This window comes from Zeus faber, assembly GCF_960531495.2.
Source record: "Zeus faber genome assembly, chromosome: 21".
Classification (NCBI taxonomy): domain Eukaryota; kingdom Metazoa; phylum Chordata; class Actinopteri; order Zeiformes; family Zeidae; genus Zeus; species Zeus faber.
In genome coordinates, this window is record NC_137208.1 from 11,604,396 (window position 1) to 11,625,501 (window position 21,106).

The 21,106-nt window shown below is 44.4% G+C and overlaps 1 protein-coding gene across 1 annotated transcript; it reads left to right on the plus strand.

Moving 5' to 3' along the window:
- Window positions 1–5,114: 5,114 nt before the first annotated feature.
- Window positions 5,115–20,846, plus strand: pkp2 (plakophilin 2; the record flags this gene model as incomplete). The annotated part of the gene is made up of 13 exons (XM_080022611.1): window positions 5,115–5,382; window positions 6,525–6,592; window positions 6,903–7,513; window positions 7,605–7,743; window positions 9,956–10,163; window positions 10,326–10,503; window positions 13,786–13,903; window positions 15,298–15,459; window positions 16,538–16,714; window positions 17,380–17,533; window positions 17,944–18,136; window positions 18,827–18,914; window positions 19,652–20,846. The coding sequence occupies 13 exons, from the start codon at window positions 5,115–5,117 to the stop codon at window positions 19,718–19,720; spliced, it is 2,433 nt and encodes an 810-aa protein (XP_079878737.1). The 3' UTR covers window positions 19,721–20,846.
- Window positions 20,847–21,106: the final 260 nt, after the last annotated feature.

Sequence of the window (21,106 nt, forward strand, 5' to 3'; positions counted from 1 at the left end):
CTTCGACCCTCCATCCCCAAAGCGTCGTTTCGAGACGGTGCAAAGTTGTCGTTTCTCCTTAATCTTTGCCTTAAGTCGTACGCGGTGCCCCGCGACGATCGGGGGGCGCGCCGTTTCGAATTTCGGGCAACTTTCTTTCCGATCCGGCCGGCGCGTCGTGCTTTCCACCCGGTTAAAGCCCCGGCACCCGCCGCCTGTCTCCGCAGACCCCCGAATAAGCACGGGCCGAAAATCGGAGAGAGCGGTGGCACCCAGAGCGTCCTCGGAGGGCCAGCGGCCCCGCGGGGCTTCTCGAACCGGGGCGACGTTCCCTAAATATTCCGACGGCATCCGAGAAAAAAAAACAGATTGGAAGTCAAAACCAGGTAGTATTTTGGGGGTAAACAAGGGGGTCAGAGGGTTACACGTGGACCCGGGAACTCCCTTCCTCTCAAACCGTCTTCCTCGCGTTTAGAACCGGACCCGACCCCCCTATATTTCCACGCTGACAGCAGAATGAAGACTGAAACTCAACATATACACACACCCACCGTTGTTTGTAAATAGCTTTGAAGAGAGAGACGTGGACGCGCGTCAACAATTTTTACTCGGAATGAAAACTGTATAACTTCATGTTCATGTTTTATATTTTGTTCTTTCTTTCTTTTTTTTTTTTTTTTTTTTTTTTTTTTTTTAACTGTACAGACGGCAGAAAAAGAAATGTGAAAAGAAACGTATGAATAATGAATATTTGTTTGTTTTGTTCGTTTGTTTTTGCCCGCGTGGCGTCGGCGATTGACGTCGGCGGCGGGTTGAGGCCGGGAGAGGGCCCGGTCGCTTTGGCCTCGTGTCGACTCCCGCGGCCCTCCTGGCGGATTTTGGAAAATGAACTCGTGAAATGACGGTGGAACGTTCCGACCTCCTCGATAAATGAAGGGTTTTATTTCAAACGGGGGCGGTGCAAACAGTGGGCAACCGCCACAACTGCGCCGCAAAAAGCTCACGGGAGATTTTGAGGCTTAAAAAGATGTACGGAATTTACAGGAAAAACATCTATTGACCAGAGGATAATAACTGATTGACACATTTGGAAATAGTTCTTTGGATATAATATCAGTGCATTTAAAAAAAAAAAAATGAACCCTTCCATTAGACTAAACTGAAAATGGAATGAAGTTGACTTGGAGTGTTGTGACGTCTGTGTACCGACAGAGCAGCCAGGGCGACGTCTGTGTTTGAGACATTCAATTCAATTGCATTCAAAGGCCAATGAGTGGGATTGCTCCTGGATCACGTGGGATCGGGTGACATCGAGCGCGTCCGTCGGTGTTGGCCCTCGCCCGTTTTTAACGCTCGAGGTGCACGATGACAGCCTCCGATTCCTCCAAATTGATCCTGAAACCTGACAAATATATTGTATTTGTTTGAAAATGCTCTTGTAAACTGGATCTATTATGTGTATTTCTTGTTTTTCTTTGATTTTCATTTTAAGGGAAAATACCAGATTCTTTTTTTTTTTTTTTTTTTTTTTAGTAAATAAGACATGCCACGTTTATGCTAGGGAGCTTGGAATCGAGCCATCCTAATTGTGTGTGTGTGTGTGTGTGTGTGTGTGTGTGTGTGTGTGTGTGTGTGTGTGTGTGCGTGTGCGTGCGTGTGCGTGCGTGCCTGTGCGTGTTTGCAAATGTTCTTGTGTGAATTGTGGACTGTCGGAAATTAAGAAAATACATCTTGTGCCAAATTGTCTAAGCGTTTAAGTGGATTTATATTTTAAATGTCAAATTTGGAACGGAATTTCGTCCTTATCGGATCTAAATCTTAAACATGCTTAATTACAATTTTAATTAACTACTCTCTGCATAATATTTTATGACATAATGGAAGTGTCTTTTTTTTTTCTCCTCACATATTCAATATATTAAACCTAGGCACTGATTTGAGCTTATTTTAAACAAAGTAAATACTAAATCTCACTTTTTAAGTCGGTAAAATTTACCTCAGAAAATTAAAATTATTTATTTCCCCGAAAGAATGTCTATACGAAACTTTCTATATTCATTTTTTACATTTGAAGTTGTGATATGTTAATGTTGTTAGGTTGTTGATGATTTTGTGTTGCCACAAAACCACCTAAAATCTAATTTCAACCAATTATTTTTTTTTTTTTTACATTTTCGGGTGAGTCCCGCCCTAAAGTCTTCACCATTTTACCACCGCTTTACACTGTAACCGTTGGCTGAGGCTTAACTCTGGTGTGTGAATGGTGCTCTGTGGCTTCATGGGTAGAAGTCGGATTTGATCCCCCCGCAAACCCTGCTCCCACACGTAACACTTATGTACAACACCGTGATAATATAGAGCATTTTGGATACAAGTGTCCCATGGAATAACCATTTATATGACTGCTTTGAATGTTTTATTATCCTGTTGTGTCTCACAGAGATGTGGGCCTACCGGGCACGCCTATATTGATGCAAGATAAGGGTCTGTCTCTTGTGTTTTCATGAATTATTATGCGCAGTAATAATTACTGGAGTAAGCATCCATTAAAAAGGGGAAATAGTAACCTGGCTGCTGTGTCTTTACTGATTAAATGGCAGGGAGATGTTGTCTCTGACGGGTGTCTGGTTCTCAGAAAATGTGTTCTCTTAGATTTGATTCAGTGGCGAAAGAAATGCAAAGAAATTGCATTGCCTCCCATGCAGGATTACTATTAAAACAACACACCCATCAGCAGGGTAAAGGATACACCCCTCACTCATTATTAGTGGCTCAGGAGGTGTGGAGCGGGGTCGTCCAGTAATCCAAAGGTTGCCTGTTCGATCCCTGGCTCCTCCTGCTAGCATGCTGAAGTGTCCTTGAGCAAGACGATTATCGCATATATGGGTTACATCCATGAATTATATGTAAAACTTAAACTGGTTGCAATATATATTGCAACCAATATACGGCAACCAATTTAATGTATATTTAATTGGTTGCAATATAACTCACGGCCACGGGTGGCAGCACTGAGCGAGCAATGGGAAGCGATGGTTAGTGGAGCGTAATTGTTCCAAAAGTTTGCTTTTTCTGAACTTCAGACGAGACTTTCATCCCCGCTCATCGCGGAAACTTATAATGGACAAATGCAGGTGTCAAAGCGTTGCGCTCGAAGTAACAAAAACTTTAGAGCCGGGGTCTAAAACTCTTAATGACCCGGGGGCCAGCGGCCTGCAGGTTGTCTTCTGACATGGAGTGAAAAACAACCTTTGTTTTTGTTTTTGTTTTGCCTCATAATACATCTGCTAATATTAGACACATATTCTTAAAAAAAAAAAATAATAAATCTTAAAATTCTATTTTATATTCTGAAAATACAACAGATTTTGAATTATTATTTGTATTATTTGCAGGTCAGGTTTAATAATATACAATATGCAAACCGGCCGCATTAAGCTGTCAGACGGGCCAGATGTGGCCCCCAGGCTTGTGGTTTGAGGGCCCCCCGATTACGTCAGCAGAGTCCATTGTGGGGGCTAGTTCTACTAAAAGCGCAAGAGAAATCGGGGAGCCTGTGGATGATAATGAAATGTGGTGTTCCAGCCTCACACGGTACGTTACACGTCACTTCCCCTGGAACGAGTCGTTCACCTGCGGCTCCGCTCGCAGGTTTCACCCGGAGCTTTCACCCCGCGACACGTGACTCGCGAACGATTCGTTCCTGGCGAACGAATATTAGAGAGACTCGGAATCGGGAGCCACTCCGATAAAAGAGTGGCAAACCGCAGGCCGACTAAATTAAAGTGCATTCCTATTGCATGTGACCGATTTGCACCGTTCGCCGTTCCACCGGAAAATAAATAACTCTGACAGAATTCAGTTATTCCCGTGAAAATCCCATTCCCAGCTCCGGGCCAAGCGGCGCTTCTGTTACGGACGGGTCACGCTAAACCACGTTCCGTCAGAAGTCAACCACCCGCTGACCCTTGACCCGCACCCGACGCGCGGGGGCAACGCGGCCGGAGACCATCCGTTCCCAACGGGGGATGGCGACGACGATCGACGGGGAGCGACGCCGTCGCCACCCCGGAGACTGGGCGCTGGAAGACGGTTGAATTGATTCCAACTCGACGCTAATCAGCTGTGACGCGAAACAGCGAATAGTGGATTTCCCGCTGGCCCGTCCGCCCAAAGAACGAAAGCCCGAACAAAACCCTTGACTTTGGGCCCCCGCCCGACTTTTTGGCCCCCGCCAAACTTTTGTCCCCAAAATGGAGGCCGAAAGCTCCACGATGCCGGGGTTCTGATTCTGTTGATAGACTTAATAAGAAGAAATTAAACAACATTCAAAACCGACGCGTAGAAGACGCTTCGGGAGGTGGTTGGGATCCCTGTGAGGTTTATGACATGATGCGCTAAGGTAAAAAAAAATGATAAACGGTAAAAAAAAAAAAAAAAATAGATACTCTGTGACGTCATAGCACAATTCACATGGTCCGAACGCGTGGGAATATTTTTTGGAGACGTTAATGGGACAGATATAAAATGTAAATATACATGTATAACAATATATAATACATACAATAAATATTACGTATACACTATACACAATAGATGTAATTGTCTAATATGTAGATAATATATAATATATACATATTATAGATAATTATATGTTCTACTTCTTTTACTGCTCCTCAAACAGAGAGGCAGAAGGTTGCTGTGTTCTGTTATTGTATTTTTTAAATCATCAACACGTCAATACGTCAATATGTTACATGTTATATCGTGTTTTATAGAAAAAAATATGAATATATATATATACAAATAATACCCGTGTCGCTTAGAAAACGAATAGTCAGACGAACGAGGGTTCGGACAAATTGAACGACTCTTTCCACTTGAGTGACTCGCCGAGAACCGGATCTGAGAATAAAAAACTAAACTAGAAAGAGTCGCACCTTTTCCAAGTCTCTGGATCCGGTCGCAGGTTTCCCCCCCCCCCCCCCCCGCGGCGGTTTCACCTGACCGCGGGCGGGGCGGGGCATGACGAGCCCCACCCCGCCCCAACCCCACCCCCCAACCCCACGGGGCCCCCAAGCAAACCGACGCACCGCCACGATCGCCCGGATCGACGCCGTGGGAACGGCCGTCGAATGATTCACAAGCGGGTGATCGCGGGCCGCGGCGTCACGGGCTCGGCGTCCGGGGAGCGCGTCTCGACTTGTGCCCGAGTTTCGAGCGGGATGGAGGAGGCGTGTTTTAAGTCGGTGCTGCCTGGCCAGGACCCGGTGGACACCAGCCTGGCTCTGCCCGCGGAGGAACGCACAGAATGTCAGCGCGCGTTTCATTCAAACGACCGCAGCCTGAGAGTCCGGCAGCAGGTCCAGCTCACACTGTCACGCAGGGTGAAGAAGACAAACGGTACTTTGCTTTATTCCTTATTTACTTCCTTATTTATGCCTATTCATTTTTTTTTTTTTAATTTTTTTCATTTTTTTTTTCATTCCTATTCCCACGTTTCCCTTTCCTTGCCGTGATACTTTTATTTATTCCTATGTCCCCCCCCCTCAATTTTAATCTTCCGTGTATTCCTTTATTCCTAATTCAGTCCTCTGCCTTGGCCATCTGAACGTCCTACAGTATGTCTATGAATTGTGCACTACTACAGGCCCATGTGCTGCTTTCTTTGTTTGAAAGCATTAAATCCATATTATACTAGTGACTATTTTACCGTCTTTGCCTGAGTTCCATGAGGGATTATCTCTCTTTCTGTTAAACATTGGTCACTTCGAGTGGAATGCAGCCCAGTGGTTTCCTGGTCCAAACGGTTAAAAAGTATCTTCCTCCTCAAATAACTCGAAGAGAAAACTTGTTGTGTACTTTCTTCGGGATTTGTCACAGAATAGACACGTTGACGCCGTGTGTGAGTCACTGTGATGGCAACCTTCATGACAACAGTAGGGAGAAAAAAAAAAAAAAGTGGCAAAAAGAATCACCTCCACAGCAACGGACACTGGACATTAAAGACTGGACAAGATAGTACAATAGACATCTGGATAAACTGTAAACACCGGTGAGGACTAAATATCCAGATCTACACTTCCTCCAGAGGGCTATAGTATAGAGACATCGGATAAGAAGACCGCACTGTGAACAAATGAAGATGACGAAACAAATTTGATACGATGATTAAATCCCAAAGGGGAATGAATCAGGGAGATTACCTTTTGTTATTTATTGACCTGTAACTGTATACGCTGGGAGGATGCTTCTCCAAATTACTGAAAGCGCCACGAAGGGCCTTTTTAAAAAATGCAAATCAAACATGTGGGCGTCGACGAGAGTGATCTGAAATATCCTGTTTTGTATGTTTTCATATTGGATGATCACTCCCCCCCCCCCCCCCCCCCCCATATTCTTGTCTAACGTGCCTCAAACACATTACATGAGACGTTTCCCCCAAACAACCTTGCATTAAATCTGCAGTCGAAACAAGCTTCTATGCTACAAGGTAATAACAAGGTCACACACTGCACTAACCACATCTTCTTACAACATTTTAGGTAGTGTTCATGTACAGAAAAGCATGAGGAGCCACGAACACAGAGAAACGTCGCTGCCCATCATGAATGTAAGGACTCTTGCTTTCTTCCTCCGTCTTCATCAATCAAGAATAAATCGGCATCAACGGATTAATCAAACTTTTAAAAAATGTTTTCATTAACTTGACATTTGTAGCTAATCTGGACTGGATTCGGGGATCTACTTTGACTACATGCGTCTCATGTGCTTTGAATGTAGTCAAATTGGATAAGTCCCTCCACTTCCCTCCCTCTTTCTCTCCTCCCCACTCTAGCTCTATGCTTGGTATCAGGTTTCTTTTGGAATCAGTGCTCCTATGGCAGATAATAAACGTGTGTTTTTCTTTGGGTCATGTTTAGATGTCGCTAAATGAAAGCGGCTTCAGCCACCAATCTCTTTCCCGCGTCAACGTGCGGAGGCCGGTCAGGAGAGTGGAAGTGTCCCCAATCCCCACCCCGAAGTTGCCACACAGCCCCTCGTATCACAGGACACTCCGGTTTGGGACCTACACCATCCCGGGCCCCAGGCAGGCCCCGCAGATGGGCCCTCTGTTAGACCGCACGCTTGGGTCTAGCTCGTTTCGCAGCTATGCTTTTTCGGAGGTCCCGCGCAACACGCGACTGCACGCGACCACCTACAGCGCTCGCAGGTCGGCCAAGCAGATGGCGTGGCCGCAGCCCGTATTCACAGACGCAAGGGTTGAGGTCGGTAGCCCCAACGGGCCTTTCCAGGGCCACCAGGTCCAGGGCCACCAGGTCCACACCCAAGGGGAGAGCGACAGCGTGTTGACACAAAGTGCCTTCAGGACCCTCGGGGCCAGCCAGGATGCAGGGCTGGCCTGGCTGGCTCAGGTCCGGAAGGAGGACATGGGAAGACAAAATTCCTACGCACTCTCGGTGGCCAGCATTGAGGTGGACGCGGCGAGAAGGATGGAGAAGGAGCTCCAAGTCCAGGAGATGAAAACCACGCAGTACGATGCCTTGTTTTGTTTTTCGTTTCAAGTCATTCGCAGCATGGTGTGGTTGCATTCTGAGCCGAATAACGGAGCTTTTTCCACACAGGAAGGGCGAGAGCAAGGCCCCGGAGCTGACTTTGGAGAGGGCCGTCAACATGCTGACTCAGGACAACGAAGACACGGTCATCTGCGCAGCCAGCTTCATTCAAAGTCAATGTTTCAGCAGCTTAGACGCCAAGAAGATGGTAAGTTGGAAGGGGGATTCCTCTGGGGCTTTCTGGGAGTGTGCCATTGCCTGGGTGGGGGGGGGGTTGAGACCAGGCCATTGGTTTCTTTTTGAAATGTGAAGCTTGTGAAGCCCTTTGAGACTGTACTGTGATTAAGGGCTATAGAAATAAACTTGACTTGACTTGTGCAGGTGCTTAATAGCAGGGTACTTGGAGCATTACATCACCAAGCATAGACAATACACTTACCAGTGCTTTATAATGTACTTTGGTTTGTTTTACATTAAGGAAAATAATCCGCTAAATGCGATAAAGATGTACAGACGTGGAGGAATTTGTTGGTACCCCTACAGCTCATTGAAACAATGCTTCATTCCTCCTGAAAATAGATGGAATTAAAAGCAATTTTCTCATGTATACCTGCATGCCTTTGGTATTTCATAGAGTAAAGCAAAGAAACTATGAAAAGAGATAAATTATTGGTAAAGAGATCGATTATATTCTAAAATGGCATGGACAGATTTGTTTCTACCCCTTAGGAAAGATTATAAATAATTGGATTATAGTGATATTTCAAACTAACTGTATTCTCTTATTGGTATCGCACATGTCTTCAAACTTATAATCAGTCATTCAGCCTATTTTAATGGAGAAAAGTAGTCACACTGCTGTTTGGTATCATCGTGTGCACCACACTGAACATGGACAGGGAAAGCAAAGGAGAGAGTTGTCTGACTAGATAAGAAAGAAAATTATAGACAAGCACGTTAAAGGTAACGGCTGTAAGACTATCTCCAAGCAGCTTGATGTTCCCGTGACTACAGTTGCAAATATTATTAAGAAGTTTGAGGTCCATGGGACTGTAGCCAACCTCCCTGGACGCGGCCGCAAGAGGAAAATAGACCCCAGGTTGAACAGAAGGATAGCGTGAATGGTAGAAAAAGAGCCAAGGACAACTTCCAAAGAGGTACAAGCTGAACTCCAAGGTCAAGGTACATCAATGTCTGATGGCACCATCTGTCGCTTTTTGAGTGACAGTTGACTCCATGGAAGAAGACCCAGGAGGACTCCACTTTTGAAAGAAAAACATAAAAAAGCAAGACTGGAATTTGCTAAAATGCATATTGACAAGCCACAATGCTTCTGGGAGAATGTCTTTTGGACAGATGAGTCAAAATTGGGACAGATGTTGTTCACAGACGAAAAAATGAAGCTTTCAAAGAAAAGAACACCATACCAACTGTGCAACATGGAGGAGGCTGGCACAGGGTGCCTTGAGTCTGTGTAGGGCACAATGAAATCTCAAGACTATCAAGGCATTCTGGAGCGAAACAAACTGCCCAGTGTCAAAAAGCTCTGTCTCAGACGCAGGTCATGGGTCCTCCAACACGATTATGACCCCAAACACGCAGCTAAAAGCACCCAAGAATGGATAAGAACAAAACATTGGACTATTCTGAAGTGGCCTTCTTCGAGCCCTGATCTGAATCCTATGGAACATCTATGGAAAGAGCTGAAACATGCAGTCTGGAGAAGGCACCCTTCAAACCTGAGACAGCTGGAGCAGTTTGCTCAGGAAGAGTGGGCCAAACTACCTGTTGACAGGTGCAGAAGTCTCAGAAAATTAGGTTAAGAGTACCAACAAATTTGTCCAGGCCATTTTAGAGTATAATTGATCTCTTTAGTAATACTTAATCTTATTTCACAGTTTCTTTGTTTTACTCTGACATACCAAAGGCATGCAGGTATACATGAGAATAATACTTTTATTTTCATCACTTTTCGGGGGGAATGAAGCATTGTTTCAATGAGCTGTACCAATAAATTTGCCACCTCTTTATATAGTGTATACAAATACTTTTTACATCTGGCTAAGACACACACACACACACATCTCCATTCACATGAAGTCATTATTTTCATCTTCGTATTGAATGTTTTTGACATCTGGCATTATTATGTTTTATTACTGTCAAAAAACAACTTTAGTTTTATGGCTTCTTTCAATCAATTTGTCCTGTGTCTGTTATTCTTTGGGTTTGTTTGAATAGCTGCTTCCATCTATTTGCACCTATGTCGATCTGCATATCTGTTTATCCACACCGTTAGACCTTCTATCTATTCGCTATTGCTCTTTACATAATCTCCCTTTTCCGTGTCTCTTTCTATGTATTTATACATATTCATAGCTCAGTCTTCAGCTTCTTACTACTCCATTCCTGTTTTCCAGGTGTTCTATCTCCACGGGATTCCCAAGCTGCTGCACCTGCTGGACAGCGACAGCGAGGATGTGCAGCGCTTGGCCGCCGGCGCCCTGCGCAACGCGGTCTTCCAGAGCGACGAGAACAAGATGGAGGTGAAGGAGAAGGAAGGCATGGCCCCGGTTCTGCGCACGCTGCAGAGCAGCCGCGACATTGAGGCCCGCCGCCAGCTCACCGGTCAGTGCCTGCAGATGTTCGACGTTCAATAATTGTGCTTTCTTTAATGCGACCGGATCCCTACGCCCGCTACCCGGAATCCTCACGGCCTCCGCTGGGACCTCGACAGCTCACACTGTGTCTTGACTTGGGTTTATGCTTCACTCTCCACCTCTATTCTAGGGCTACTGTGGAATCTGTCATCTCATGATCTCCTGAAGGAACACATTTCCAAGAAGGCCTTATCTGTGCTCACCAACAGAGTCCTGATACCGTGCTCCGGTCTGTCCGAGGGAGAGAACCCTAAAGACGACCTTCTGGGCGACCCAGACGTCTTCCACAACGCTACTGGCTGTCTGCGGTACTCTTTACATTGATCATTTACCAAGTTCTTACTCTCTAGATCATTAGCAGTGGTGGATGATGCCGCAATATTCTAGGAAAATATTGCCCCTAGTAGTTTTTTCCCCACTTTCATCCAGATGATGTAATAAATAAGTAAATTTATGATGAAATAATCAAAGGCCAATAATGGTTGTTATTGGCTAATTCCGTCATTCTAAAGCCCCTTTCCCACATGGAATCCGTAACATTGACGGATAAAAAATAAATATCCAGAAAAAGCAGTAGGTAGCCATTCCCACATTGGCCTCCTTTACGGAGGAGTTCCGTATGGAGTCTGCTCCCACTTAGATGACTGTTCTGGATACACGACGTCGTTCCCGTGCGAGAGGTGTCAGATATCGCGCCACGCGAGACGGGGCAACAGGATGGGGTTTTTAGACCAGCCGTTCGCTCCCCGTCTCCCCGCGGACTCTTCCCTCCGCGGACGGAGCGGGGACAGAGCCCCCGTCCCCGGACGCAATAAACCTAAACCCAAAGTTATGAAATGAGTGTGATCATTTTCAACCTGTCCTACACTCTCTGCCTCCAGCCGTTCTCCCTGTCCGCTCGTTCCTCCCCCGGCTCTGTGCTGCAGTGCACCGCGCGGTGGCACGGCGCCCCTCACTGTAAAAGACACGTCTCGGATCTGAGTGGCGTTTTTAAGAAGAAAAACAGTCAAATTGAAGAATATAAAGACCCGTCTCCGTAGAGACTGGACAGGTTTCAGTTTCTCGTCTTTGCAGCCAAGCGACGGTTTGGGATCGGGCTCGCTCTTTCCCAGTGTTTTTTTTTTCCGTCCACTAAAAAAAAACATGTTTAAATATTCGTACGAAATAAATATTGGTAAAAACGCACTATTGGTGCTTTATTTGGATTCGGCTCCACCCCTACTGAAATCTGATGCTTCCATCCCCACATACCTCCATTCACAGCCGTTCAGGCAGTTTGCCAGAAATGATACTACTTCCACAGTGAAGAAATTTACAGAACGACTTTTACCGAACAATGACACCGGCTCCTGTTCCCACATGACGTCAGTACGGAACATTGCCGGAAGATTTCTGGCTTTCAGTGAAATGGGAATGGGGCTTAAATCTCAGTAGAATAGTTTTGTGTTCTGGACCTATATCTTTCCCAATTTTAGTCATTTTGTAACTTATTATTATTATTATCATTATTAGTAGTAGTAGTATTAGTAGAATTATTTGATGATGATGATGATTATTATTGTTGTTGTTGTTTTTATATTGTTTTATTATGTCAATTTTTATTATTTTATTCATTTTTCCAAAAAGAGAAAATCCTATATTTTTCACTTATTATTTAAATTACACACTCAATCACATTTTAGTGGGTGTTTTCTCTTTGGTTTTTTTTTTTTTTAATTTATTTATTTTTTTTAAACCTGCCTTATCTTGATCTCCAGCTATTTGAGTGAGAGTGACAGGAGAACAGCTCCTCTCGGCTGCCCTGTGTCTCGCTAAAACGAAAGGTGCCACTCAAGCTCGGCGGTACTTTGAGTGCTTGCAAATTATGGCTGAAAGATGATGCAATCCAGTGCGACAAACCCGGGGCCAAATCTGACTCGATGGTTTCCTGTTCCTTTTTTTTTTTTCAGGAAGCCACTTTACTTGGTAGACGGACAAACTCTTTCCCGCCCCGATACTCGAGAGCAGGGTTAAATAACAGGCTGAGTCCTATAATTGAATATTCGCAGATAGAGAACAGCAGATATCCTACAAGGAAACGGGGCCCTGCAGTTGGAAGAGCTGACACATCCCCATATTTGGGGTGAAGAGGTGAAGCCTCGTGTTTCAACCGGCAGGGAAGTGACATTTGAACCAGGGTCTGTCTAGCATTCCTGACATATGAGCGGGCCTTCTCCCACCGAGGTGAACATTTTTACGCAGAAGTCGTGGAAATCGTGCTGCATTGTACAATTTTCAGTCCAGAAAGCTCCAACAAAAAAAAAAAACCTGGTCCCCTTCTGTCGTTTCTACTGAGCTGCAATTAACCCTCCAAAGAAGTATGTTAATTTAATTGGTGCACAGTCTATCATGGGATGTTTGTAATGGCAAATTACGCGTCTTAAGCAAACACTACCATTGCGCCAATGACTTGCCTTGGATAAACAGTATCATTCCCCCAGAATAAAAACGGTGTTAATGGAATCCCCGTGTTGAATTGGAGTGTATTACGTTTGTGAAGGCTACATGATTGACCGTGACCATATTGACCACGCTCCTAGTGTTGATGCAAAGTGATAAATGATCCAGGCTCTTCCACTTAGAGCCTGGTTAGAAATTGAAAACGAGAGAAAATGTTCCTCAGAATAAGAGGCATAATAATGCACGTAGTATACACAAGGCTTATGTATCCATATATCTGCTGCTGGATGTGGCCAGAGTTGATAACCTCGCTGCATTAAGTCTTCCGCTTATGAAAACTCTTAGCGTCCCCACAGTTGCGTCCAAAAATCGCCTTTCATTCAACGGCTTTCTTCCATTGTAGTTCCATCATATTAATGCAGTTGTGTTCATGAGGATTGTAAACATGTTTAATGCAAGTGTTCAATCTTTACGCTAGACAGTCCACTCGAGTTTTCGCAACCACTAAATACCTCATTCAATTTGAACCCAGAGGAAAACGGATATCGCAGCCCCGGCGAGTTCTATTGCCTTCAGTTTCTTTAACGATCTACTTGAGGCAGAGGGGATGCAGTTTTAACGCCGGGGATCGAGATGGTTGATCGCGGGGTGTTTCCTTTCCGCTTGCCTTTTTGTTTGCCGGGACATGGATACCGCTCCAAACAGGGGCCGTGGGTCACGCCGAAGCCATAGCAACAGTGGCCGACGGCGAGCGTCTAAATAATTCACCTGACACCTCAGCTCTCCAGTTTGATGAACTGAACTCACCCCGTCCTCCCCCCTCCAGCTCTGCCTATCCTGTTCTGATCCTCCTCTGTCTGCCCCTCTTGTGTGGGGTTATGATAATGACCGTTGTTTTATTGGTCGTATTTTTGCTTTTGTTTGCATGGATTGTCACTTTTTTTTTTATTATTATTATTATTATTATTATTCAAGCTCAACTATAAACAATTGCTGTAAACTGATAGAGTTTATGAACTCACTGATCTTACAACGGTTTCGATTTTTATCTTTTTAACTTATTGGGTTAATCGCTAACTTAACCCGGGTCAATTCATCTCAAACAAAGGGTTAAGCGTCTTAGACTTTCTGTGTTTATTCTGGTTTCTCAGCAACCTGAGCTCCTCCGGCCCAGACAGCAGGAAGGCGATGAGGGACTGTGAGAATCTCATCGACTCGCTGGTCTACTACATCCGCGGCACCATAGCCGACTACAAGCCTGATGACAAGGTCTGTTCTGGCCAATTCTGACTTTGCAAAGGCCATGCTGCGGCAAGGCGGCCGTACGTTTGCACACTTTTGGCGCGTTTTTCTTTTCTCTCGACAAAAGTTTGAGAAGCACTTCAGTTCGTTATTTTTCAACCCGGGCCTTAATTTTAATTGTTGGTTCCCATCATTTATAACTGTTTACCTCACTAAAGGCTTTACTGTTGAGAAACATACCCTTACTCTGCTGTTTTGAAAAGGAGATTTAATTTGGTAGGGTTAGGGTTTAAGGTTAGAGGGTTAGGGTTAGGTTTAAGGTTATAAATGGTGGGAAGCAACATTTTAAGGCCGGGGTTTGAAAAGGGTGACCCCTTTCCTTTAAGATATACACTGATCAGCCATAACATTAAAACCACCACTAATAACTAGAGGCATGGCCTCCACAAGACCTCTGTAGGAGTCCTGTGGTATCTGGCACCAAGACGTTAGCAGCAGATCCTTCAAGTCCTGTAAGTTGCAAGGTGGGCCCCCATGGATCGGGCTTGTTGTTCCAGCACATCCCACAGATGCTCAGTCGGATCGGACCCTAACCCTGAACATCCACATGATGTAGAAGAAAATGTGATTCATCAGACCAGGCCACCTTCTTCCATTGCTCCATGGTCCAGGTCTGGCACTCACATGCCCATTGTAGGTGTTTTCGGCGGTGGACAGGGGTCAGCATGGGTACTCTGATCGGTCTGCAGCTACAGAGCCCCATACACAGCAAGCTGTGATGCACTGTGTGTTCTGACATCTTTCTGTCATAGCAGCATTAACTTTTTTGGCAGTTTGTGCTACAGTAGCTCTTCTGTGGGATCGAACCAGACGGACTAGACTTCATTCCCCTCGTGCATCAATGAGCCCATGGGCGCCCATGACCCTGTCGCTGGTTCACCGGTCGTCCTTCCTTGGACCACTCCTGGTTGTTACTAACCACTGCATACCGGGAACACCCCACAAGACCTGTTGTTTTGGAGACGCTCTGGCCCAGTCGTCTAGCCATCACAATTTGGCCCTTGTCAAAGTGTTTCAGATCCTTACGCTTGCCTATTTTTCCCGCTTTAAACATATCAACCTCCAGAACTGAGCGTTCTCTTGCTGCCTAATATATCCCACCCCTTGACAGGTGCCATTGGAACGAGATGGTCAATGTTATTCACTTCACCTGTCAGTGGTTTTATTGTTGTGGCTGATCAGTGAACATACTTTAGGGAAGATATGGGTAAAGAGACTCACAATTATAAAGATTATCAGCCCAATACAACTTTAGTAGATTCAACCTCTGACACCTGTTTATGCACAAGTGCATTTATGCATATGAGTTTTGGCATATAAATAATGCAGCCTTTTCACAGTGCCCTTATCCCCCTCTCCAGTCCACAGAGAACTCGGTGTGCATCCTCCACAACCTGTCCTATGAGATCGAGGCGGAGCTTCCCCACAAGCACGCCAGGGAGCTCAGTGAGTCTCGGCAGAACCTGGCCCCCCAGGCCTGGTCCCCGGGCTGCTTCGCTTATCGCAGCGCCAAGATCACAGAGGTAATCCCCCCAATGCGCTGATCCAAGCTGACAGCACGGGGGCTTTTTGTTCTCATGCGGAACAAATCTTTGACACTAGAATTCAGTGGAAAAGTTTTGTTTTCTACACCTCGACTCTTAAAGATCACCTTGTTCTGTTTATGTTGTTTTACTTGTCTAGGCCTAGGCCTCTCGTTATTTGGGGGACGCCTTTGAATAAATGGTTTAGGGGAGAAAAAGCAGAGCAGATACCACCGAAACAAGAGACTTCTGCTGCTCGGGGCAAAAATCTTTGGCCTTGAGCAGCAGGGATGGCCTTCCATGCAGTACACATTTGCATTTTGCAGATTTTAATGACCTTCTACCTTTTGGTTGTTATTTCATAGTTGGCTTAATAATTGCTTAACTTCTTTTTTTTTTTAATTTAGCGTAGTGAAATTCTCACTCTTAATCTTTTGTACTAACGTTGTCTGACGTTCTGGGAAGCGTAGTTATGACTATATGGAAGTAAGGTTGAATCCCGAAACATTTGGGATCCCAGAGAATATAAACGAGATATTTCTCCCCTCTCTCGGTGTGTGTGTGTGTGTGTGTGTGTGTGTGTGTGTGTGTGTGTGTGTGTGTGTGTGTGTGTGTGTGTGTGTGTGTGTGTGTGTGTGTTTAATCCAATTGAGACATTTAGAAAATAAAAAGATAAAATAAACAAAATATATATATATATATATATATATATATATATATATATATTTTTTTTATATATAAAAAGAAAAAGGGTTAAATGTGTTGACTATATCCAAATATTGTGATAAGACAAAATTTGACTGTCAGTGGGAAGCATGAGGCGGACAGCCAGTTGAAGTTAAATAATAACTTGTATTGAATTACAGAATAGATAATGAAATAAACAAGAATTAAAAGAAAATGTCTTCTTTCAGCCCCTCTTCAAAAACAACAACCGTAATGTCTTATTTCTCTCTTCGTATTCCTGGATATCTCTGAGCACACACACACACACACACCAAAACATAAGCAAAAGTACATTGCTTATCTGCAACTCAGTGGTTCCAATATAAACCCACCCCTCACTGGCTCTCTCTAGGACCTGGAGCGCCACTGCCCCCTGCTGGAGGAGAAGGCAAACCCCCACGGCGTGGAGTGGCTGTGGAGCGCCATCACGGTGCGGATGTACCTCTCCCTGATGGCCCGCAGCGTCCGCCACGACACCCAGGAGGCGGCGCTGGGAGCCCTGCAGAACGTCACGTCTGGACACGGAGCGGTGAGGACGGACCGGCCCGTTTCATACGGGACGTACATCCGGCCCAGATCTCTCTCAGGGGCTCTCTACAGGCCTATTAGCAACAGATTGAGACTAAATAATAATTTCTTCCTATAATTTATAACCGGCCCAAATTGCAGATATCCCACATTGCATATTGGGCAACTCTTATCATACCATAGAGCATGGCAAGAGCTGACTGGATTATACAGAAATGCTGATATATTTCAAACCTATTTAACCTATCGGATATCAATATATCTGACTTAGAAACGTCCAGTGACCCGGTGTGCATATTAAGTGACTCCACGTGGAGTCACGACCCCAGAGAGACCGTAGGGAATGTCTGGTTGGAATTGAGTTAAGCCATTTTTCCGTCGTAGTTCTAGTTGGAAGGTGGACGCCATTAAGGCTTTTATTCATGGCTCAGTGCAGGCTGCTAGTTCATGTTGTAAGAGAGTTTTGTAAATGATTGCTTCGACGCCGCATTATGGCGACACTAATGGTCGGTGAGTGGAAATGCCAAGAGACTCGAGATACCTTTTAGACATTGTGGTACAGTTGAAAATAGATAAATCACTATTTATCTATTCTGAAAGTTTGGCTATTCTCTATTATGTGGTCGCTGGTTAATAAGAATTCCGTCTCTCCCAAATTCTGGGCAGATGACTGAAGCCATTTGCCACACCGTTGTGCAACGGGAGAACGGCCTTCAGCCGATCCGGAAGATGCTGCAGGAGGGCGACGGCAAAGTGAAGAGGACGGCCGTGTCTCTGATTAAAAACCTCTCCCGCTACAGTGCACTGCACGCCGACATCGGTAACTAAACAATTATTTAACTTTAAACTTAATTCCAACATTTTCCTACCTTGACCCATTTTTATTCAATTATTTGTCATTTAGATCGTTTGGAGGGGGAATATCGATATCGGTAAAAAAAATATAGATATACTGTATATAATTTTTGTTTTTTTATATCTATAATTGATTTTTATTCATTTTTTTAACATATAGGCACAAAAACATCCACAACAGGCAGCACAGCATCCAAAATAAGAATTAAGTATTAAAATATGAACATGAATACTCAATATATGACCATACCAATATAAGACCACCGCAAAATCTCTACTCGTTACTTGACTAAACATTGCTGAACTCCCCTCTTTCCCACCTTAATTTGCATTATTATTATTATTTTTTCCGCGTCTCCCCATTCTCCTCCGAAGTCGCACAGGTGCTGCCGGAGCTGGTGGGGATGCTTCCCAACTCGGACCAGGGCGCGGCGCTTCCCACCGAGGTGACGCTGTCCCTGTGCCACGTCCTCACCAGCCTGAGCCAGAACCAGACGCAGCACGTCAGGGCCATCGTCAACCACGGGGCCCTCCCCAAAATCATCAACATCAGCACCAAGGACAACGGGTAAATCACGTCCCAGCCAAGTCACCGTTTGAAGGACTTTTAGCCCTTTTACCGCTCCTTGTTTTTATCATAATGGAATAAACAAATACAAAATTGAAGTATTAACAAGTATATTAAGTATTACTTTTTCACTATATTGTCCAAATTTTCCAAAGGCTGAGACATAAAAAAAAAAAAAAAATCGAAAAATATGATTTATCATCAGGGAAATTGTCAGGGGTAAAATGTAAAATGTGTATGCCGACTAGTTAAAGAGCTAAAACTCAATTTTACACCGGTGTTGTACTTTAAAAGCGCCCTAATGTGGAATCCCCGAGTAATTATTATTTTGCTATCGTTATTGCTTCATGTCTGTCCCTCTTTACCTTCCAAATTGTCAAGTACTCTTATTTTTTAAATGTCATAATGCATATTTAATAAGCAGTGATAAAAAGTCATGTCATATTTCAGTAACACATTTAAACAACAACAGTATATGGGATTATTATAGATGTACAATTTTCTGTGTATTAACGATTTTAATATTTGCGCCAGTTCCATCGTTAAGATTAATTCAGTTAAAAAAAAAAAAATAATAAAATAAATGCTTCCCCGGAGACCCCGAGGACGGAGAAGATCACGGTTAAGATTACGCAAGTCGTGCTTCAACACCACGTTTTCTGTTGTTTTGTTTTTTTCCCCGACGCCCAGTTACGGCCCTTCCAGGGCGGGCCAGGCGGCGTGCGTCCTCCTGCACAGCATGTGGAGACACAGCGACCTTCGCGGCGCTTATCGCAAGGTGAGCCGCCGGTTTTGACTTGGCCCCTGGAGCGCCGTGGCTCCGCCCTGCGCACGCATTCACAAGTCGATCGCCAGGAAATTTAAACTTTTTATTAATTGGATTGAATATAATGGATGTGCTGTTTGCCCGCCTTGCTCCCTCCCGTGTTACAGAGTGAAATGTTGTAAGTTAGACTGCTGCTATTCCAACGTATCCCTTGAAGTTCAGATAAGTTGTGGTGGTCAGGGGGAAAAAAAAAAAAAAAAAAAAAGTAGAACAGCGCTGCAGACTAAAAACAAAATCAAATGAAAGGAAATAAAGAAAAGGAAAGAAATATTAAAAATTGTTTTAATAAGCCGAGGTAACCAAAGTTATCACAGAGGGGCAACGTCTTGCAGCGCCAAATATCTAAACGATAATGGCTTTTTAATTATTTTCCGCCGTAAAAATCTGCGCCTTGGTAATCATTTTGAGAATAATTTTGTTTTTCCAACTCGTGAGGATCTTTTTGCCATTTTATAGGCCAAAATGTATCGCACAGATTGAAGGTGAAAGCGTCTCAATGACCCTCTATCCCGGACCCAATAAAGATTTGGATCCGACCCCATTCCCCCCAATGCACTCGGCGATAAGGTTTTAATATCTCTTTGAACCGCTTTGAACCGTTCTCGCCGGAGTTTTCCTGATCTCGTAATGAGTTTGTCTCTCTCTCTCTCTCTCTCTCTCTCTCTCTCTGTCTCTCGCTCCCTCCGCAGGCGGGATACAGGAAAGCAGATTTCATCAACGCGAGGACGACAAAGGCCGTGAACTCGTCGCGGGACTGAGCGGGAGAAGCCGAGGGAACGACCCGAGGAGCGACGGGGCCTGACCCCGACATCCGGCGTTCGCCCTCCGTCCAGGGGGCCCTGCTGGGTTTGTCCGAAACGCCCCCGTTTTAAAATCAGCGGGCGACACGCGCCGCCGGGTTTGATGGAGACGTAGGAACAGGATTTAGAATCATTATTATTATTTTTATTTTATTTTTTTATATATGAGAACAAGCTAAATTGTGTGAAATTCGGTGGAAAATCCGGGTTCAGAAAGTAAAAATCGCTTATTTGTCAAACCATATGCTCCAGTTCCTTCGTACAATACAGTTTGTTCTAATGCTCTTTTACATTTAAAAACAACAAAATCGAAATAAAGATTGCCGCTCCCATGAGCTACTTCAATTCCGCGGCGGGCTCCCGCATTTGTTTCAATGAGGGGGAAAAAGTGAGAGAGCGAGAAACGTTTACGACAAAAACGGCGGCGAGATCACTTCAGCAGTTGTCGGAATACGTTTAATTTGGCAGATTTGGTGTCACGAGTCGTCCCTGGAATTTTCCTGCTTGGGTTTTGTCGGTTTTACAAACATATGAACGGACGCTCGTAGGGGCTGTGATGTCGCTTTAACGCTCACGGGCGATTCAGCGGATAACCAGGGCATTGTGAGTGAATTAGAGAAGTCTTCCTCGGTTTTCGGGAAGGAGTTACGAGAGGAAGGCGTCACAAAATGTAAATGTCAAAGTCGACTTTACGTGGTTTTGTAGTGTTGTTGTTTTTTTTATTATTATTATTTGTTTGTATGTATTGTATTCAATCTGTTCACTTTTAGTGGCAGCAGACTATGGCTGCAACTACGGTTGTATTTTCAAGCACTTCAGATGTTATTATACTAAACATAAGCTAAATATGTGAAAATATCCAAAAAATAATGATAATATTCACTTATATGCAAGAATACAATTTGAGACTAAAGATTTTAATAAATGACAATGTCAACTATTATACTGTATGTATACAGGCGACATTTTTGTACAACCGAATTGAATTACTGCCTGCTGTACTGCAAAAATATGAAGAAAAAACGGGAAGAATCACCATCTCACTTGAATTGTTTACTGATTTTAATAAAATAGAAATGGAATTACTGTATATCTGTACTGTATCTATATTTCATTCCACAGTCAAAGCTGAGCTGTAAAATGGCCTTTTACATCATACACAATTCAGCAAAGTTGATTATGTTCATCCTCTATATGTGTTCATACAAACTACATTTTTATGACTTAACGTCTAGGTATATACAAGGTGTTCACCTGCAGCTGAGGGGGTCCCTGCTGCATCCAGGGGCAGGCGCTGGTGACTTTGGGGTCTCCGGACGGCGCTAACCTTGCCGGCCGCTGCGC